General features: G+C 38.7%; 1 protein-coding gene across 6 annotated transcripts; it reads left to right on the top strand.

Annotated features, from left to right (window-relative positions):
• The first annotated feature begins 8435 nt into the window (after window positions 1–8435).
• On the top strand, window positions 8436–22103 carry SRSF10 (serine and arginine rich splicing factor 10). 6 transcript variants are annotated; one of them, XM_024766590.1, is made up of 7 exons: window positions 8436–8615; window positions 10065–10169; window positions 13707–13810; window positions 15833–15995; window positions 16208–16261; window positions 16394–16495; window positions 19787–21082. In XM_024766590.1, exons 1-7 carry the CDS (start codon window positions 8551–8553, stop codon window positions 19845–19847), a joined length of 654 nt encoding a protein of 217 aa, XP_024622358.1. In that variant the 5' UTR covers window positions 8436–8550; the 3' UTR covers window positions 19848–21082. The 6 variants fall into 6 exon arrangements, with proteins under 6 accessions (XP_024622358.1, XP_024622359.1, XP_024622360.1 ...); XM_024766591.1 differs by lacking the exon at window positions 16394–16495 and having other exon boundaries at window positions 19787–22103; XM_024766592.1 differs by lacking the exon at window positions 16394–16495 and having other exon boundaries at window positions 16211–16261.
• Window positions 22104–22816: the final 713 nt, after the last annotated feature.

The following is a 22816-nucleotide window of genomic DNA, read 5'->3' as shown; positions in this document are numbered from 1 at the left end:
AACACCCTGCACAATTCTATAGTTACTCTATATTTATACACCATATATATGTGTGTGCATACACATAGAGAGAATTTGTCTATATATGTATACACATATAATCACTGAATTGTACACTTTAAATTTTACTAAAAGTTTTACTAAAAATGATTGAATTGTACACTTACAGTGGGCATGTTTTATGGTATGTAAATTATACCTCAATAAAGCTGTCTTTAAAAACCACCCTACACAAGATTTGAAAACAAACTACAAACTAGCAGAATATATTTGCCATGAAAATAACTGTAACAGAGGTATCCTTACTATGTAAAGAACTCTTCAACATCCTGAGAAAAATGTTTACATCTGAATTGAAAAATGGGCTAAGGGAGAAACAGACATGAAAAAAAATCTTTATTTCACCAACAATCAAATAAACGTACTTTTAAGAAGTAAAAGTTTTAATCTATAAAATTCTAAAAAATTGCAACTTCCTTTTTAAGATGATGTCCAGAATTGGTGAGAGTAGCTGACCCAGGCTGGGAAAACTCCTAGATCTCCTAGATATCATCTCCCTTCCTAACCCAGAGGGAATTAAGTCCTCCTTCTTTGTTTCAGTGTCACCCTAAACTTCCATCTCTTATCCCTTATTGTTACTGGCTACTTACAGGACTGTATCACCCAGTTAAATTTCAACCCCCTGAGAACTGTGGCTTATTCTTCAGTGTACTCCCAGTTCTAGCAGAGAATGTAAACTCTACACGTTTATTCTATGTTTATTGAATGAATAAGAAGAGTGAAATTGGTACAGATTTCCAAAGGGCATATTGATCATGCCTATCAAGTCCTTAATTTCTTTAATATTCTTTGACTCAGTGATTCAAAACTGAGAAGTCTGTCCTAACCAAAATGTACAAAGATATTTATCTCAGGGTTAGTTTTAAATGTGGGAACAATGCAAATGTCAAACATTCAGTGATAGATTAAAATTTTTTTCATTTTTATGTCCTTTTTCACTGTGGTAAAATGCACATAACATACTATTTACTATTTTAACCATTTTAAAATGTGAAATTCAGTGACATTTAATACATTCACAGTGTTGTGCAACCATCACTGCTACCTTGTTCCAGCACATTTTCTTCACCCCAAAAGGGAACTTCATACCCATTGAGCGGGCTCTCCCCATTCCCCCTTCCCCCAGAAGGGGGAACCACAATCTGCTTTCTGTCTCTATAGATTTACCTATTCTGGATATCTCTTATAAATGGAATCATACAGTACTCTATGTGGTCTTTTGTGTCTGGCTTGTTTCATTTAGCATAATGTTTTCAAGATTCAACCATATGGTAGTAATTCATTCCTTTTTATGGATGAATAATATACCATTGTATGAATATACCATATTTTATTTATCCATTAATCAGCTAATGAACATTTGGGTTGTTTCCACCTTTGGCTGTTGTGAATAGTACCGCTATAAACATTCATGTCCAAATTTTTGTTCAAACACTGTTTTCAGTTCTTTAGAGTATATACACCAGGAGTGGAATTGCTGGGTATTTCTATGTTTATGTTCTATAGTAATTCTATGTTAAATTTATTGAGGAAGGGCCAAACTGTTTTCCACAGTGGCTGCACCATTTTACATTCCCACCAACAATGCACAAGGGTTCCATAGATTCACATTTTATTATGTGCTTTTGCGATGTGAGACGGTTCTGGCATGAATAAAACAGACAAGTCCCTGCTTTTAAGAAGCTGACATTCAGGGACTTCCCTGGTGGTCCAGTGGTTAAGACTCCATGCTCCCAATGCAGGGGACGTGGGTTCAATCCCTGGTGGGGGAACTAGATCCCACATGCATGCCGCAACTAAAGATCCTGCATGCCGCAACTAAGACACAGTGCAGCCAAAATAAATAAATAATAAAATAAATAGGTAAATATAAATAAAAAGAAACACATTCAGCAGAGGGAGTCAGGTAATAAACAAGTAAATAAACATAAACCTTCTTTTGATTTTTTTTCAACTATTTGAAAACGTTAAGACCCATTCTTAGTACGTGGGCCGTGCAAAAACAAGCTGCAAGCCAGACTTGGCCCGAGGGCTGTAGTTTTCTGATGCCTGATGTACATTCCCACTTACCAAGACTGACCTACCTAGCTGCTGCCAACCTGCCGCCAACCTGCCAGGTACAAAGATCAACGCTGAGCCCGGGATACGATGCCTCACGACTGCCAACCAACCCCTTCAGCAGGAAGAGATAGGGTTACTGTGATACCACAGGGGTTGAGAGGAATGCGTGTAGAACCCAGGTGATCCTGGGACTTCCCTGGTGGTCCAGTGGTTAAGACTCCGAGCTCCCAATGCAGGGGGCATGGGTTCAATCCCTGGTTGGGCAACTAAGATCCTGTATGCCGCGTGGCACAGCCAAGAAAAAAGAACCCAGGTGATCTAGTCAGGTCTCTCTTCATATCACTTACTTGACAATTGTACTGCAAATGGACAAGTGCTGCAACCCTGACCTGAGAAGGACATGGTGACAAGGGGCTTAGACCACTACGGGTGAGCCATCAAGATTTGAAGAAGTGACATGAGCGTGAGGATAGCGGAGGCGGGACAAGATGGGTGTCAGCTGTGGTCCAAGAGCAGCTGCAGCTACGGAGCTGTAGTTCATCCCAAGAGCCTCCCTCTTGCAATTTTTCCCCTTAGTAGGAAAGACCCATGGGACCCATGAAGGAGATGCTCCCCAGTAATGTCAGAATAAGGGGATCTGCATGAAGCAAGGCATGGACTTTAGCCATCATGTAAGTGTAACTGAGCAGGACCCTATGCGGCCTTCCTGGGACAGACCCCTCCCCCATATCCTCTGCTGTAGCTCCTCTCTGAAGTACCCAGGTAATAGTATCTCATGCATATTTCCTGAGTTTTTCATATGCTAAAAACCACCACCAGATGCAAGAAATTAACTACCTGATGATCATGTGCATGTAGGCCTATCTAAGGATCAATCACCATCAACCAATCAGAGAACAGTGCATGAGCTGATGACGTACCCTGTGACCACCCCCTCCCTCACCTGGCCTTTAAAGATGATTTGCTGAAGCCCTTCGGGGAGTTCAGGTTTTGAGGGACACAAGCCACACATTCTCCTTTCATGGCTCAGCAATAAACCTTTCTCTACTCCAAAGTCCAACGTTTTGGTTTGTTTGGCCTCACTGTGTGTCAGGCACATGAACTCGGAACGTGAGTTCAGTAACAGAAGTGTGCCCGCTTAGGTCTCCCTTTCAAAAGTGACCTTCCCCCCACGTGTGTTGTTAGCTAATAGCCTCAGCCACAGCGCCTTCAGGATCCAGTCCGAGAGCAGAAGACCAACGTCCCAGCTTAATCAGTTAGGCAGGTGAAGTTCCCTCTTACACAGCCTCTTTCAGACGTCTTATTCAGGTCTTGCATTGATTGGATGAAGGCTGCCCACGTTAGGGAGGACAACCTGCTTTACTCAGTCTACCTGTTCAAACGTTAATCTCATCCCAAAACATCTCCACAGACACACACAAAATGATGTTTGACCGAATGTCTGGCACCCCAAAGCTTAGTCAAGTTAACTATGTTTGTCTATTTGTGTGTTGTGCTTCAAACAGTCTCTGACTATAGGCTCAGCGACACTCATAAAAGATATAGATACCTGTAAGCAAGTTTTTTTACTCGGCCTATTGTTATTCTCTGGGACTGGATAGTAATTGATGGGCATCTTGGATGATATAAAACTAATCTGATTAAAATTAAGATAAGTCAATTATGAACCATGTAAAAGTGACCTAAAACTCAATTTTACAAATACTGTGTACCTCACTAGCTTAAGAGCTCCTTGAAAACACAGGAACTGTCTTAAATTACCTTTTATTCCCTCAACCTTATATACTGTCAGAAAGCCTTATAATGTCTCAAAGGTTCAGTCTCTTCATCTGTAGAATGGGGATTAAATGATTAAATGAGATAGTGCAGATAAAATGATAAATACAGTATCTGGCATGTAGTTAGTTCTTATTCAGTGTTAGCTTTTATCATCATCATCATCACTGTTTCTACATAAATCAATTATGCTACAACCATGTAATGAAATGTACCCTTTTAATGTATCCACAACATCTTTCCTTTCCCTCTTCTTCCTTACAAACAGAATTCTAATTTTGTTGAGAATAAGAGTGGTTAGCCTCCCTTGATGATAGGGTTGGCTACAAGACTCTGTTCTGGCTAATTAAAGTATAAGTGGGTATTGTTGTCTCCAACTTAATAAGTTCCTTGAGTGTGGGGGGTGGGTGGTGATTCAGCTAGCATATGCCTTTTGAACTTTGTCCTACTCTTTCTTTTTTCTTTTTTTTGGACTGTAGACATAGTGCCTGCAGCTCCAGCAGCCATCTTGTGACCATGAGGCAATTTGAGTCTAGAAGCCAGCACTAGGGATAACAGAGAAGAAAGAATGAAGGAGGAGCCTGGATATCCTGAAGCTGCCATACCAGTCCTGGACTCCCTATTCCTGACTTCTCATTATACAAAAAATAAATAAATAAGTAAGTAAATAAAATAAATAAATAAATAAAATAAATAAGAAACTCTAATTTGTTTTGACCACTCTGTATGCCTGTTTCCTCATCTATAAAATGGAAAGAATAATAGTAACCTAGCTCATAGGTTTGGAGTGAGAATTAAATGGGTTAATATATGTGACTTAAAATAACTGAAAACTATGAGCAGAATGACCTCTGAAAGTTGTAACATTCTGCTACTTCTTGAGCCATTTCCCTTGCTCTTTTGTGAGAAAAATGCCTGGCATTTAAGTGCTCAGTAATAAGTGTAAGCTAACATGATCAACATTATTATTTCAAGTTTTTGTTACAGGCAATTGAACCCAATTCATAACTGATACAGCAGTGATTAAAAACTATACTTATTGGGCTTCCCTGGTGACGCAGTGGTTGAGAGTCCGCCTGCCGATGCAGGGGACACGGGTTCGTGCCCTGGTCCGCGAAGATCCCACATGCCGCGGAGCGGCTGGGCCCGTGAGCCATGGCCGCTGAGCCTGCGCGTCCGGAGCCTGTGCTCCGCAACGGGAGAGGCCCCAACAGTGAGAGGCCCGCGTACTGCAAAAAACAAACAAACAAACAAAAACTATACCTATTAAAACTATCTATTGGCCAGGGAAGATAATTCTTTTTTTTTAATTTATTATTTATTTTATTTATTTAGTTTTGGCTGCATTGGGTCTTCGTAGCTGCACGCAGGCTTTCTCTAGTTGCGGTGAGCAGGGGCTACTCTTCCTTGCAGTGCACGGGCTTCCCCTTGCAGTGGCTTCTCTTGCTGCCAAGCAGGGGCTCTAGGCACGCAGGCTCAGTAGTTGTGGCATGTGGGCTCTAGAGTGCAGGCTCAGTAGTTGTGGCACACGGGCTTAGTTGCTCCATGGCATGTGGGATCTTCCCAGACCAGGTCTCGAACCTGTGTCCCCTGCATTGGCAGGCAGATTCTTAACCACTGTGCCACCAGGGAAGCCCCAGAAGATAATTCTTTATAAAATGTTTAGTGAGGAAGAAAACACATTATAAAACTGTATATATAGTATGACCCCAATTTAAACAATTATAGAAATGCTCAGAAATTCAGAAAAGTCTTAGAAGTAATTAGTTCTGAGTGGTATGATCACAGATAATGTTTGTTGTCTTTATAGTTCATTTCCAAAATGTTAACAATAAACACAGGACATTTATAACTGGGGAAAATGTTATTTTAAGACATTAAAAAGTAGGCTAAGATATAACAAGTGATTTTTACCTTAAGCATATTCAAGGTAGCAATCCACGTTCTAGAATAGATCATCTAAGGAATAAGATAAACAAGTCTGTGCAGTAGTGGTGAATTCACCCACAGAGCAGAACTAGTGGGAGCCTGAGGTTAAAAGAAGAGTCTGTACATAGGTAAATTGATAATGTGTTTATGTATGTGCCCCAAAGTTTCTGACCCACAAGTAAGGAATGTCTAAAAGGGAACACTGAGTCCTCAGTCTGGGGAACTTGGCTTGCTGCCTACTCATTAGAGTGAGAAGGCATCTAGGAAACACCAGGCATGTCTTATTAAACACATTTAAAGAGCATGCTTCTAATTGATGGTTTGTTCATGGAGAGAGAGGCAGTGCCGAGCACCATCCATGGCAATTGTCTGAATCAAACAGTTTTAGCAATAAAATTAAGCTTGATGTACTGACTCAAGGTTTTGGTTTTGTCTATGGAGACAGGCTCATACTTCCATGGCTTTAACACACAGAATTTGTCCTTGTGAGTCTCCCTCTAGCTAGCAGCACGGCCCTCTCAGGTGTGATGTTTGTACTATTGTCCACAAATCAGGAAAGAGCTGTTTTAGGATCAAGGAAATTCATAGATATATATTTTACACTCGGGTCTTACTTGTGCAATTCTGAGAACAGTACGCAAGGAAAGTGGTTTTCTGACATAAATCCCAATAAAACATAATTTCTTCAAGAAGAGGTGCAGTGCCAACAGACCATTTTCAGAGATTAACATTTGGCTTTCAAAAATATTACCAACCTTGGTATCGTGCTCGGAATGAAATACGGTGCTCTTAACCACACATGGCAGAACTTTTGTGAGGAAGTGTTTTACTTCCAAAATTCCTTGGTGTATCTCCCTCCCCACCTGCCTCATGTGCTCCCACTACCACCTGCAGCAGATTTAGAGTTCGGTAAACTGCCCAGCTCAAGCCCCAACTGAGTGGTGCTTACTTTCTCTACTTTTCCCAGTATCATCTTTTTCAAGACTGGGATACTAAAGCACAAAAGATAAAGGGGCACTTGGTATGTGAGGCAGAAAGTGATTCCAGTGAGTAAATATTTGTACCTCACTTGCTCTTATCATTTCTCAAGGCATTATGAGTAATAATAATAATTGCTAACGTTCTGGGCAGGCTTCAATGGCTGTGCCACCTGTGTAGTTGCACGGGACCCCACTCTCGGAACAACCCTGCACTTGGCTTAGTGCTCTGCTATTGTCATCTTAATTTTTGAACGTTTTCATTTTGCACTGAGCCCCACAAATTATGTAGCCAGTCCGATTAACATTTATAGGGCACTCGCTATGCATCAGACTCTGCTCTAAACATTTATCCATATTAAAGTTGGGTGGAGTACCACCAAACTGTATTCATTTCCTCATTACTGAGGGTAATTTACAGGAGTCTGTTTTCTAGCCACTAAAAAGTGCTTAAATTAATTTGGGAGGGGGGAGTAAGGAAACACTTGTTCAGCAATTCTTTGTTTTAAAAGTTGTTTTTTTTTTTAAACTGTCACATTACTGTCTCTTTCATATCACAGATCTGCAATTACTTGTTGACCAGCTTGTTTCCTACGGAAACATAAGCTCCAAGTTTTTCACCACTGAATTTACAGCATCTAACGTAATGTCTGACACATAATAGGTAATCAATAAATGTTTTAATAAACCAAGTGTCCAAAGCATCTTGGAAAATATAAACGTAGAAAAACAATGTCTCTCCTAAAGAGCACAACAGATTATCAAATCACTTAATTCCTATGGATGCGGAATGATGCAAAAATAATGCTTTTTTGTTGTTTTGTAAAATAAAAGTTAATTTAAACAGTTCTTGAGTCCCTGCTATCTGCTTGGCAATGTGCTACATGCCAGAAGCATTCTAATAGATGGAGAAACACTGCAATACGTGAACAATGCACACTCAGGAAGCCGTTAGCAACAAAGACAGTGTAGATGACAATGGAGACTAAGATGTGAGGTTTGCGTCCCATTTTGGTAGGGAACAGCCTTTAATGGGGAGAAAACCCCGTGGATGGGTGAAGGAAACAACCAAGAAGGGTGTACGCGAGGGGCGACCTGGGCAAAGGCGCTCAGGGAGTGAGTCCACCGCGTGCAGAAAGCACTGGGGAGGCAGGCCTATCTCTGCAAGGACACACACCTCCTTCCCTTTCACACTAACACGAGAGGCCGTAAATTCTTCTCTTGCCGATGTGAGATCTGATAAAAGCCAGGTTATAACATAGACCAGACAGGGGAAAGCCTGTCCCTCCGGATTATAATATTTAAAACAGTATAGTTTGTAAAAACTGTACAGTGTGGTGTACAGGTTAAAACATCTGCTTCCTGACTTGCGGGGGGGCGGTCAGGAGGGGAGAACGCGGTGCACTGGAGAAAAGAGCGGCAAAATAAAGCACTTAAGAAAGAAAGAGCGGGCTACCGGAAGAAGGGGAGGCAGCTCAAGAAGCCAATGAATGAGATCTGGGCTGCAGCACGTACTCCCGCCGCCCGCATGCGCAGGCGCACGCCGCGTGATCTCGCGGGAAAGAACCATTGCAGGTCCCGGCGTTGCACTCAGGTAGGAGGTGGGGGGAGGCGGGAGTGAACTCTCGCGAGAAGAGGCGGTTGCTGTAGCGGAGCTCTCTGGCTGTGTGTCTCGAGGATCTGGCGCCGGAGCTGCGGACGGTTTGCTGAGTCCGTTAGTGTCCTTGCTGAGACCCTCGCCGCCGTCATGTCCCGGTACTTGCGTCCCCCCAACACGTCTCTCTTCGTAAGAAACGTGGCGGACGATACCAGGTATGTACAGGGGGGCACTCCGGGCCCAAGAGGGGAGGCCGCGGGCGCTCTGAGAGGACCGGTGTGGCGGCGGCGGCGCGCTGGGCCTGCGCCGGGGGAGGGGAAGGGGTGAAGATGGCGGGTCCCGCGTCGGCTTTCTGGCCCGAACTAGGCCGCGCAGCCGGCATAACCGCCGCGTGGGAGCGAGGGCGGCGCCGCTGGTCCTCCCGGGCAGCCGCGGGAGAGCGGGCCGCGTGGCGGCGTTTCGGTCCTCTCCTCCTCCGCAGATGGGGGCCCCTTCCTTCCCGCTTCCTCTCCGGGCGTTCAGCCTCTGCCTCCACCGAACATCAGCTCCCCCCATTGATTTGAAGTTCACGTTCTTTGGGGTGCACGCCCCCTTGGCCCACAATTTTTTTTTTTTCTAGTTAAAAAACTGCTCTGCAGTAAAATAACGGATCGGGGGAGGGGAGTGTGGCTACCATTTGCTACCCTTTTTGTTGTGTTTTATTTGCGATTTTTTTTTTTTTTTTTGGTGTTGTAGATGTTTGGATAAAGGGAATGTTGAGGTTAAAGATATAAAATTCTTCCACTTAAATGGTACGAACTAGTTCTTCCCATTTCCGGGAAATACTGGCCACCCTTTGAAAACGGAGGTTTAGGAAGCCTCTACCATTAGGACGTTGATAGCTAAATTGGATTAACCTGGACCGCCCCTTTGTTCTCGCCAATTCCCTTAATTGCTTGGAGTTGCCGTCAGACTTTTTTGAAGAGATCTTATCACAAGATGAGATTTACTGTTTAACAAATAATCACTCTACACACACAGAAGTCAAAAAAATTTAGGTAGCCTCGTATGATTTATATTTTTCTGTCTTTAAGTAGGGCAAGTAAGCAATAGTAATTACTCTAGCGTCTAGGAAACATTCCCCTTTAGGTCATATTGACATTTATTGAGGAATTATATATATTTGTGACTTTTATTTTTCAAACCGTATCTACCATTAAGTGTGTAACCCTGTCGCTAAAATTTGGAGGTAAAATAAGTGCTTTGTATTTTTCAGAATACTAGAGTTGCTTTGATACTGTTTAAAAAAAAACATAGCAGTAGTTAAGTACAACTTAATGCTACTATACTATTTATGAAAAATGAGGGCTGTGGATAAAAGCAATAGAGATAAGTTGTAGTCAAGTTTCCTTAAATGTTTGTTTTCCTGTTGTTAAGGTTTTATTATAAACTGCGTTATTATCTTTCAGAATCTTGCATTCTGGCTTTTCTTTTTCAAAAAGACGAATATTCTTACCGTTGGCTCTTGATGTTGAGATTTAGAAAGCTTGTTTGTTTCAGGTCACCCAGGAACATAGCACAGTCTCTTTCATTAATTGAGATATTACAGAAAGAAACCTATTTCTTACAAAGAAACTTTTAAAGGAGTGGACTTAAAAATTTGGCATCTTTTTATGATGTTTTAGGTCTGAAGATTTACGACGCGAATTCGGTCGTTATGGTCCTATAGTTGATGTGTATGTTCCACTTGATTTCTACACTCGCCGTCCAAGAGGATTTGCATATGTTCAATATCCTTTCTTCAGATGGCTGATTAGTGAGGGGTGTTGAAGTTTGAAATTCAAGTTTTTGTAAGAGGTAACATCTAAAAAGTAGTTGTTTTTTTTTTGTCTTCTAATAAATGTTTTGTCTTCAATTTTTTCTAAGTTAATTCTGACTCACACATTGCTCTTACTATTTCTTAAAGTTGATCCAAAAACAGTAAAATATTTAAATTCCCATTCATGCTGCTGAAACTCAAATCAGTGATTATGTGATTTAAATCTGAATACACTCTGGTTGCTACCACCTTTAATGTAACTCAAAAGTTAATATGTTCTTGTGCTTAGCAATTAAAGTTTGGTATTCTTGTTTGTTAACTTGAATCACTTGATCAAAAACAAATTGTATAACAATGAGGTAAACTTCTTTAATATTGTCCCCTAATTTGCTGTCCTCTGTTGTTACCTCAGAGAATGTAAAGCTGTACAGTTATGGCGACCCCAAAGAGAAAGCATGAAAGAACCTTTAGAGTAGAGTTCAACACTTAAGGCAAGTAGACAAGCCAAAGACCTCTTAAGGATCAGGCTTGAAGAGAAGGGAGAGTTTGGGAAAAGAAAATATAAAGAAAAGCTGGAAGAAGGACAAGCCTAATGGGAGACAAAGCCTCGCTTTATCTACAAAAGGGGGAAAAGGTTGTTTTTCAAAGTTAAAGATAAAGCCATCTGTCATATTTGGCCAAGCATCTCATGACAAGTCCTTCTGACAAGCACTTAAAGAGTTAAAGGTCAAGATGAAGTTGAATGATGGCCAAGATTAAAGGAGTCATACCTGATGTATCCTACAGAATAACTATTTTCCTTTTTTTTTTTTCCTCCTCATGTTTTGTAAGCAGTTAATTTTCAAAATTATTCTGGTTTGGTCTAGTGACAAAACCTGTAACTTGATTTACATGGGCCTTTGATGTTGTGATGTGGTCTTGTATAAATGCACTCTCTCTTAGCTTGTGAAGTTAAAGTGTACCAGGATGTTAATGTTGTTAAGCTTAAACTCAGCATATTTCTGTTTTGGACCAAGTGGTCTGGTGCCATAGCGTAGCAGGCAGTGCTCTTTGGAGTAGCATGAAGTTCTGGAGTCAGGCTGACTCCATAGAGCCATGCTTAGAGGGCACACAGGTGCGTGCACTGGGGACTACTTAGAAACGGCTCTGGTGGCTTTCTAAGGTCAGATCCACTAGAGATACTGTCTGTTTATAGATTTTTTAAAAGGGCTGCTAGGGGCACGCACATACTCCTAACATCTGAAACTTAGCTCTGTGAAACCTGCTGGCCCTGACTGCTTTAGCACATGTGATCAGTTGGCCCAGAATGGGTTGCAGAAGGCCTTATCTTTGGTATGGGTACGTAATCAGGATCTATGGGAAATTGTTCCTTGGCCCAGAGTTTCAGGTGACATTACTTCCTTCAGTGAGATCATCTCCTTGTGGCAACAAAGGTTTGGGCTGTGGACTTCAGGCTAGGAAAAATTCTTATTGCTTAAATTCAGTGGATCTCTTGAAACTTAGCAGAGTTCTAATGAGACTTAGGCGAAATGCCAGAAGCTGCTACTCCTGCAGGCCCAGTGATCAAGGACAGTTGTGGGAATTGGTTGCAAAGCTCTGTTAGAGGATAAGAGGTATATCTGGCTTGGTTAAAAAAAAAAAAAAGTAACGGTACATTCTGGCTTACAATGTGTTGGCCTGATTTTACCTGGTTTGGGGGTGGCCTGGGAACCAGGATCAGCAGTTTGAAGAGTATATGATACTTGAGCCAGGAACGAGTTGACCAAAGGAGTCTCAAGGTGAATTATAGCTATTTTTATACACTAAAGTCTGTCTGTGGTCTTCAAGTAGTTAAAAAGAAATAGGTATCAGGATTTTGCAAAGACCCTGAGTACAGATTTCTCTGTAACTGGCATCAGAATGATATTTGACTGTCCCTGCTGTGGTCCTCTTTTCTATCTGACCCCATTCCCAGCTAGCTTTCTCTTAACAGGTCTGGTAGAACCTTGCCATGGTTCATCCAACCCCGGATTCTGTTTTTGAGGGTAGCCCCAGAGGATGATAGGCTCTCATAAATAATTTTTATACTTCTTGGTCTGAATCCTTTAATAAGTTATTCTGTCTCTCAAAGTATCAGAGTAGTATACCCTTTAAATGAACTTGTTCTTTTCAGTTATTTTAGAGCCCAACTGCATTAACCTGGAGGGGTGGTTGATTATAGTGTTCAAGGTTCTAAACTCCCCGTCAACCTTTGTCTTTTCATGATGAAAACTTCGTGATTTGGGACTTGAGAAAAGCTCTCGTTCACTACACATAATAGCCTCAGAGAGAGAGAACTGGGACCCTGTTGTGGTCTTTTAAGTCCTTCCAGAACAAAAAATAGGAAATCTAGTGAGGCCGACCTTTTAGTCTCTGGAGTAAAAGAATATTAATATCAGTCTTGGAGAGAGTATATCGCTTCAGGGATTTTTTTAATCAGCACTCAAGATCTGCACTCCTCTCAAATTTAAGAAATAGAAATGGACAAGTTAGAATAGTGAATTTTAGTACAGAATGAAAATCCACAGCCAAACCCAGCCTAGCTCCCCTTCAGAAGCTTTTATATCAGACAGTGCTCTGAATATGTGCTTGGCTTCTATTAGAATGGTGGTTTTAGGAAAGGAACTAAATTTGGTCAGAATAACTTTGGGAAGAACAGGGCAACAGCCTCTCAGATCAAAAATGGGTACCAGCGGTTCCTGCTTTAGGCTTATAAATACTATCTTGAAATTTCTCAAATTGAAAACCAGTCCCAAATGCACTTCTCTACGGGAAGCGTTATGTTCGGTGTCATGGTTAGGGCTTTCCAGTCCAGGAATCTTTAGAAATGGTCTGTTATTTCTTGGCAGCATGCTTTTATGGTCTGTGCATGGATATAATATGTCTTAAGTATTGCTTGGCACTCTCTTGATATCTACAAGTGGCTGGTGTACCAGTCTTCCCAGTAAGGTGTAATAAGGAAGACAGCTAAGTGAAATAATGTTAGATATGTCTGAGAAAAATAGGAAGATTGATGCTTTCGTTTCTTGTAAGGTATATTCCACTTGCTTACACAAGAACTATTGGCATTTTCTTTTTTCATTTGAAACAAAAATAGAAAAACAGTTTTGGTTTTATTTTAAGAAATTTTTGTTTTAGCATACAAAATAAAATTGACATTTGTTTTTCTTTTTTGTCTTGTTTTGTAAAATTCTTAAAGCTCAGGAAAATCTTCTGATGGGATTACTTGGTAGTTCAGCTGTAACAGGCCTTATTTCAGTAATAACTTCATAATATGTATTCATAAGTGTTTTCAAACTCATGCCTTACGGAGTCACAAGTGCTTTAATACTCCAAAGTGTTTATAGCTGAATCAACCAACCAGTTAGTGGGGTCTGGTTGATTTTCTAGAATAATATCGAGAGATTGTGAATTGTTCCAGACTTACCAACTGAACTTTCATTCATTATCAAAGTTTGCAAAACTTCCCAAGCCCCTTAACATTTAGCACATTTGAGGATGTTCGTGATGCAGAAGATGCTTTACATAATTTGGACAGAAAATGGATTTGTGGACGCCAAATTGAAATACAGTTTGCACAGGGGGATCGAAAGAGTAAGTACCTTTATGCCTATATGTAAAATGCATCATTTCTTTTTTTTTCCTGTATATATATATATATTTTTTACTTGGATTATAATTGCTTTACAAAGGTGTGTTGGTTTCTGCTGTATAACAGAGTGAATCAGCTATGTGTATGCATCTATCCCCTCCCTCTTGGGCCTCCCCCACCACCACCACCACCACCCCCATCCTACCCGTCTAGGTCATCACAGAGCATTGAGCTGAGCTACCTGTGCTATACCACAGGTTCCCACTAGAGATGTGGATGGACCTAGAGTCTGTCATACAGAGTAAAAGTAAGTCAGAAAGAGAAACACATATATGTGGAACCTAGAAAAATCGTACGGATGAACCTGTTTGCAGGGCAGGAATAGAGATGCAAACGTAGAGAATGGACCTGTGGACACAAGAGGGGAAAGGGTGGAGGGTGGGATGAATTGGGAGGTTAGGTTTGACATAAATACAGATTTTTTTAATTTTATTTTTTAATTTTATTTTTTTAGCCGATTTATTTATTTTTGGCTGCTTTGGGTCTTTGTTGCTGCGCGTGGGCTTTCTCTAGTTGCGGTGAGCAGGGGCTACTCTTTGTTGCAGTGCGTGGGTTTCTCAATGCAGTGGCTTCTCTCTTGCAGAGCACGGGCTCTGGGCACACCGGCTTCAGTAGTTGTGGCACGTGGAAATACATCATATTTATACAAATTGTTCTGAGAGTGCTTCTTGGAAGTATTGTGCAATATGTCTCTCTGTTCAAAACTCAGAAAGATAGTTTTTTGGGAAGATAGAGTATCTTGAATACTCTGCAGAATTTCAGGGTACACAGACGACTTAGAATGCAGCGATCAGAATGCCTGAGATATGTTTGGACTCTTTAAGAAGGTAGATCAGTACTATCAGCTGTGGCATGTTTAATATACTAAGAGTGGAATTGAAAAGGATAAACTTTGGAAAGTTTTGGTTCTCTTGAGCCATTTCCCTTCTGCATAAAGATCATCAAGGTGTAATTGGGTAATTATGTAGGTGCCTGGCTGTAGAAATGAACAGATAGACTGGGAAAGACTATATGGATTAAATTTAGGAAAGATTTTCTATTAGTACTTGGTTTTTATTAATATGCAGGCATACACCAGGTGTTGGCTGCATGCTAATGAGGCATAAGTACAGGCTTTGGGGTCAGATACACCTGGGTTTGAATTCTGGCTCAACTGTTATGTTTCCTTAGGCAAGATATTAAAAGATAGAGATTAAAATAACTGCTGGAAAAAAAAAAGCTGCTAAAGAGAGAGGGAGTACTTAGGTAGACACAAGCTGTTGGTGATTCTCTAGTTCTTGGGTTGAATGATAGGTTCCTGGGTAGTCAGTGTTATTTATATTCATACATATATGCATAAAGTATCTGCTTCATAGGATTGAATGAGATAACATAAGGATTGAGGACTGTCCGGGGTGTGGGTGTGTCTAAGGCATTCGACAAGTGTTAGTTTCCTTCTGCTTTTCTTTGTCACGGTTTCTCAGAACTGTATAACTATATATTATTGCGTTTTGACACTACATCTCATTCATAGGCCACCATTAAGTATTTTGTCATTGTTAATTTTGTTCCTACTGAATGGAAACCATGGTAGGATAATTCCAAATTAGCATATGGTTCAAAATTCATTTGTATTTTAATTTGGAATTTTAAAAATACTTTCATGGTATATTTTCCTAATGTCCAAGTAGTTGACATATTTTTGGACAACAAACTAGATGTGAGAGGTCTTTGAGAAAACAAAATAGTTGGGGAGATATTTGAGGGTATCATTTTTAACATAAAACAGTCTTTTGATAGACTTGCTTGAAAGTAAATACCTTTCCCAAGATTAACATTCACAAATACCTTTCCCAAGATTAACATTCACAAGTAGCCACAGATTTGGAAACATGAAGGAGATGCAGGAATTTTTCCTATAATTTGGAGGCTTAAATACTACGTTTTTAATGTTTGTAAATATTTCTGTTCTATGTATTTCATAGCTCCAAATCAGATGAAAGCCAAGGAAGGGAGGAATGTGTATAGTTCTTCACGCTATGACGACTATGACAGATATAGACGTTCTAGAAGCCGAAGTTATGAAAGAAGGAGATCAAGAAGTCGTTCCTTTGATTACAACTATAGAAGATCTTATAGCCCTAGAAAGTAAGTGATGTGTACCACAGAAAAGATTTAGTTTGTTGGCCTTTAATTTTTTAAAATCTTTTTGTATACTTTAAATTATGTATATTGTATGCTTCATTGAGACTAAAAATATCTTTAGTGCTTTATTTTAAAAGTTTTATGGTTCATTTTTTAAATTAGAAACCTGTAAATAGACATGTGTCACTGTTTGCTTTTTCTGATGTACTTTTTAGCAGTAGACCGACTGGAAGACCACGGCGTAGCAGAAGCCATTCCGACAATGATAGGTAAATAACTTTGCTTTGAAAAAGACTATACATTTATCAATTTCAGAGTGAACTTTTGCTCTAAAAATAACAAATTTGATTAATATAGAATCTAATTTTTACTCTAATTGTATCTCTCCTCTGTTTTGAAAGATTCAAACACCGAAATCGATCTTTTTCAAGATCTAAATCCAATTCAAGATCACGGTCCAAGTCCCAGCCCAAGAAAGAAATGAAGGCTAAATCACGTTCTAGGTCTGCATCTCACACCAAAACTAGAGGCACCTCTAAAACAGATTCCAAAACACATTATAAGTCTGGCTCAAGATATGAAAAGGAATCAAGGAAAAAAGAACCACCTAGATCCAAATCTCAGTCAAGATCACAGTCTAGGTCTAGGTCAAAATCTAGATCAAGGTCTTGGACTAGTCCTAAGTCCAGTGGCCACTGATAGTATAAACCATGATATTTTTAGGCATGTATCATTCATTTACTCATAGTTTGGTTTACTTAAATTATCAGGAATACAATGTTGCAATGATGCTTAAAAAAACACTTGTCAGTTTTCCCTGTACCAGGCAATGGTTATGATTAAAATGATATGCTGTTGAGAAGCCACTCTTAAGAGTCCAGTTTGTTTAATGTTATGGGCAGCTACCAATTTGTGGTGTCTCTGTATATTTTTGTAAAGATTCTCATTTTTTAATGCTTGAGGTATTGGTGAAAAGATGTTGGTTGACCATAATTTGCAACATTGTCTTATTAAAAATAAACTTTCATATCCATATTTGGTAGAACTGTTAACCTAGAAATGTAGCTTGCTAATCAGGTAGAATGATACAAAAGTGAAGTTGTAGCCACCGTACAACACTGACCCGACTAGACACATTTAGGTTCAGGGTGGACCTTTTTGTCTTGTCAAGGTGTCGAGACCCACGATGATAATTTATGGCACAGTGTGGAATAGTTCTTTTGTTAACCCCACTGTCTCGGGGAATGACGCCAACTGGGTTAAGTAGCATTTTCAGGGAGATGGCGTTTTTGATTGAAACACGGAGCCTTCACTTTTCTGGTTTCTGTGAAGATTTGGAACCATACAAACATCGGAAAAACCCACCTTAAAATTTGGGCAGGTTGATGATGGCAGAAATAATTTTAAGGGGAAAAGAATGCTCTTACGCAGTTACTCTAAACTTTAAGGAGCATTGTTGACCATAATATTGCTTAGTTTTCTCACTGCTGTTAAAAGCAAGTAAAGTGTTTTCAAAGTAGGTTTTGTTTGTGTGTGCGCATAGTGTAAAAGGACTGAATTTTGATACTTAAAGCACTTGGTGTGTGCATTTGTATCAAAATTTGCCCATATCTTTATGAAGGAGGCTTGTTCTTCACGCCTCAGTTTATTTAATGTGAGGCAAGTAAAAAGACAACACTCCCATTCTACGTGATTCTGTGGTGCCATGAGATTTTAAATAATTCTGGAAAAAACTAATTTTAAGGAAGTCACATCTCTTGAGGTTTTGACTGATTATCCATGTAGTACCTGATGAAAATAATACCCTAACTCTTTATAATTTCTAACATCTCTCTGCGAGACCATTTGGGGGCAATAAAAAGTGACTTGATGTGTCCAATCTCATTTCAGAATAAAAGCTGGCATCCTTAAAATTTTTAGATTGCTTGCTTACAGGCATAATAAGTAAGAAATATTTTAGGGAAACCATTCCTTTTAGAGGATTACTTTTTTCAATTTTGGTTTTAGTAATCTAGGCCTTGCCTGTAAAGAACAAAAGGTGGTTTTTAAATACTGTTTGTGGAATGTGTTTAAAGGATTGATTCTAGCACCTTTGTATATTTGATAGTATTTCTAACTTTCATTTCTTTACTGTTTGCAGTTAATGTTCATGTTCTGCTATGCAATCATTTATATGCACGTTTCTTTAATTTTTTTAGATTTTCCTGGATGTATAGTTTAAACAACAAAAAGTCTATTTAAAACTGTAGCAGTAGTTTGCAGTTCTAGCAAAGAGGAAAGTTGTGGGGTTAAACTTTGTATTTTCTTTCTTATAGAAGCTTCTAAAAAGGTATTTTTATATGTTCTTTTTAACAAATATTGTGTACAACCTTTAAAACATCAATGTTTGGATCAAAACAAGACCCAGCTTATTTTCTGCTTGCTGTAAATTAAGCAAACATGCTATAATAAAAACAAAATGAAGGAAATAATGATTAACTGGAATTATTATAGTTTTGAATGAGATTATACAATAACAACGGATTTAGGAATATTTTAAATCAGTGTTGCACTAGGCACAGGTTTTACTTTGGAAATGATAGAACCTGCCAGAAAGGTACATCTTTTACGTAGTACTTTAAAAATCCTTATGTGATGTCAGAGTTGTTTCATTATTGCTTATTAAACCCTTTGGGTTGAATAACTTTGAGGTTATTGGTAGTGTTAAGTTACGCATTAAAATGAAATTTGAGTTAGCTAATTTTAAGTTTATATTTTCATTATTAGATGGACCAATAATTCTACTCTTCCCCATCCTAAACAAGATGGATTGGGCCTTATGTTTATGGCGTGATTTAAAATATTTTTGCATTGAATGTTCGTGAGCACTTAATATTAAGTGATAATCAGCGTGGGGAACTGGTTTAGGTGTTTTGTGGTTTGAGTTCAAGCTGCTTTATAATGACAAGTATAGCTGATATTTATTGAGTATTTATGATGTGCCAGACACTGTTCTAAGAGCTTTATGTGTTAACTCATTTACTCATCACGAGACCCTATGAGAAAGATACTTTTATTTTCTCGTGTAACAGATGATAAGGAAATGGAGGCACAAAGAAAAAGCAGTAAAAGGCAGATCCAGGATTTGAGCTCAGCCGGATCCTTAGATGGGTTTTTTTTTTTTTTTAATGGACTGGGGAAATAGCCCGTTTAATTTTTCTGTCTGTATAGAATTAGAAGTAGTGGTTTTGTTTTTATTTTTTACTTGTGTCACTTATTTTTAGACTCATGCTATTTTCTTGAGAACCTTATATGTTATTTCTAAAGTGACATACCTAAATAACATAGCTTCTAAGGGACTATTTTATAGTTGAACCCATGATAGATAGGATCCTACTGATACTTAAGGATCCTTATACAGGGCTTTAATTGTTGTGTTACATAGTTCCATAATTATTGAGTATCTACTGTGTGTCTGGCACGGCTCAGTATTGGAGTAGAACATATCAAGACTCAAGTGAGAGCTGACACTTCACCTCTCTTTTTGCTTAAGATCTCTGCATTTTTTTTTTTTTTTTGAAGCCAAGTAAGCAAGAAGAATAATGACAGATAATGCTTCAGTGAGAAAGGAAAGGTGCTACATAGAGTATGAGCTGTTAAGTTACAACCCAGGGAAAAGACCTGGGAACTATTATACTATTCTCTTGAAAATTTGGCCCTGTAAGCTGCTACATCCAGTTCAACTAACAAAATCCTGTATACCACAGAGAAGAATAAAGAAAACCAAACTGACAAACATCCTTCTTTTATTTAAGACCAAACTGCAGCTGGAATACCCAGTACAGTTCTGCTTACTACACTTCAAGAAAGATCTGAGAAAGCGGAAAAAGAACCAAAGAAGGGCAGTTCAAGCGACCAAAGGGTGGGTGGAAGGTGCTGCAGTATGAATACTGTACGAATATTTTGACTCTGGTCTGAAAAGATAAAAGAATGTTATCGAAACTACATGGAATAATTGAAGTCCCTTCAAGTTTGAAAGTAAGCCTTTTAGGACAAATAAAAGGAAATTCAACTTTGTACTTGTGGAAACTAATCCCTAAATCTGAATAGGTTTATATTGATTCATGGGTAACCGGTCCATGTTAAATTGGAAACTAGGATGTTTGAATATCAAGGAAGACAGCCATAGTCTCTTACAGTGCCTCTATTGGTCTGTCTCAAACTGAATTGGGTGAGAAAAGGTATGGTCCAATATAAACTTGCTTATCTCTTAAAGTCAGTTCTGTTTTTGCTATTGGCAAATCTTGCCTTTGTTTATTCCAGTGCCAGTGTTTTCTGCTTAATGGTTTGCTTTGTTGGCATCTGAGTTTCCTTACTTGTATGCCACATGCGGTTTACATCTTCCTTAAACACTCTCCCACATAAATTCCAATTATACTTGACATCCAGCTAAGAGGGTCCATCTCTTCTCACCTCTTTCCTAGTCAGTATATTCAGCAAACATTTACTGAGCCCTTACTGTGGGCAAAAATTGTACTGGGTAATTGGGGAGAAAAATAGATAAAATTCACTTATTCAATAAATGTCTACTGAGCACAATCTAGTGAATCATTACAGTGTGGCCTCACTGTTTTGTTTGAGGTGTATTATTCATAACTATTTTACACCATTTATATCCTGTGTAATTATAAAACCCAATATACTATCAAATATAAGTAATTTTGTGGTTATTTGCCATTTAAAAGTCCAGTATTTGTTTTCATCCCATTAATACAAATAATGAAAAAATGATGTTTTAATCTGTAATAAACTGATTTATTGTGCAGTGACTGTAATATACTAGAGTTATATATAATTGTTAACTCTGCCTCCTCAAACACGTTACGTTAGGAAACAATCCCCAAAAATATTTAACTTTGCATCAGATGTAAAGGAGACTCTGGGTGCTATAATTAGATTTTGAGGCAGATAGCTGTTATTCCCAACTGATTTAGTATGTTCTGTAATTGAGAAAATGTTCACCAAATATACTTTCTAGCGATTTACATGTACATTTTATAGGGGACATGTTCTGTGTATAGTGAATAAATAACTTTTATAGTATCACAAAATGTTTTGGATTCCTTAGTTCCTTATTAGGATATGAAGTTTATCTATACATTGATTTCATCACTTGCATATTTGGTTTTTGTCTTTATTTCTGCCACATTTAAAACTTTGTGTAAAGTTACTCATCTAAAAATACAGAAGTGTTTAAGCCTTTAATTTATAAAGATTTTGAAAATATAGCAGAATATACGTAAGGGAGATATGAAACGGAGGTATTTTTACCCGTTTTAATTTTTCAAACTTGCCCGAGATCACACAGCAAGTAAGTGGCAGATACTAGATAAGTGTCCAAGGTTTTTTATTTGGTTCATCTTTTTTTTTCTTTTTTTACAAATGGGGAAATTTTATAACAATACAATTAATATAATGGAATCTAGAGTTCACTTAGAGGGAAGATTTAATAGATTTATGAAAATTATTTAATTACAAAAAGTATTTGTAACTTTCTTGGATGGAAAAGGGGTTAAATGTAATCTAAGATCTCAACAGCTGTTGACTCACTTTCCAGCCTGGCTTTTCCAAATTTCAGTCTCGTGTTGCATTTTGACCATATTCCTGTTTACAAAATCCTGAGATAATTTTGAAGTGGGGAGGCTGTGACAGGAATAAAATAAGTGTTCAACTAGGCGGTCTATCAGAGCTTTTAGGAGTCCCAGGAGTGAATTGTCCTCACTGATGAAAGAAGTCAGCAACCTTTTCATCTTCAACTACTGACATCTATAAGACATAGCTAGCTGCTATGGAAAAGGATCTTTTTTGGGGGGTTTTCCCTTTGTCCCTTCCTCCAGCAGTGTCAGTTATGTTTATTGTGTTGCTTCTATGTATTCCTAACAGTTGTTTCACCCTTATGTTAAAGATGGGGGATTCCTTTTTTATTTGGAGTACAAAGCAAGGCATGTACATTCATTTTGTTGATAATTGACAGAGTAGTTTGTAAAGAAGTAAAAGGCCTCTGTGTCGTTTGTTGTAGAGCACATCTCTGAATGCTAGATAATGAAATAAACTGGTCTAGGATCCAAAAAATCTTGGATTTTTTTTTTTTTTTTTTTAGGTTTAGTTCTGCCTGACAGATTTGTGGCTCAGTAGGCTTTCCTCATTTGTGTAAGAGGTTTGAGATGTACTCTTATCCCACTTGGTTTACGAAGTAATTGCCTATGAGACAATTAAACACTAGAAAACTAGTGTTTTCCTTCAAGTTATTTTCCACCTTGTGCTTCTGGGATGAAGAGAATTTACCAGAACTGAAGTGTAAAGATAGGTTATGGGCTCAAGATTCCATTGTACTATATATGCTGCCATCAAAAAGGTATGACAAGTTTAAATTGTAACACTGACAAGGCTCATGCTATGGCTGACTGCAGCCCTACAGGGTAGATGAGCTCTAACAACTTTTTGGTTCTTACAAGTACGATTTGAGAAATTCATGTCAACCATACTTCCTGTACGCTAACCATAACTTTATTAGTACCTTTCTAAGGTATGAGATATAATACGATTATTAACTTTTTAAGTTAACCGTAGCTATTAAAAATATTTGTAGTTAAAGCCCAATGTGCTCTTAATTCTCTGAACACTTTTACCACTGGAGTCGGTCCCAAACCAGAAATCTAGTATATACTGTATTTACATGTATACATCAAAACCTAACATAAAGATGCTTGGGATGAAAATTGTTGAATCGAGCGGGATTCCAGTGCAGTACTGCAAAGAACTGGGCAATTCTTGCCACTGTTAAT

This window comes from Neophocaena asiaeorientalis, unplaced genomic scaffold (genome assembly GCF_003031525.2).
Source record: "Neophocaena asiaeorientalis asiaeorientalis breed wild unplaced genomic scaffold, Neophocaena_asiaeorientalis_V1.1 scaffold79, whole genome shotgun sequence".
Lineage (NCBI taxonomy): Eukaryota > Metazoa > Chordata > Mammalia > Artiodactyla > Phocoenidae > Neophocaena > Neophocaena asiaeorientalis.
The sequence above is the reverse complement of the archived record's forward strand: the minus strand, read 5'-3'. Positions and strand labels throughout refer to the sequence as shown.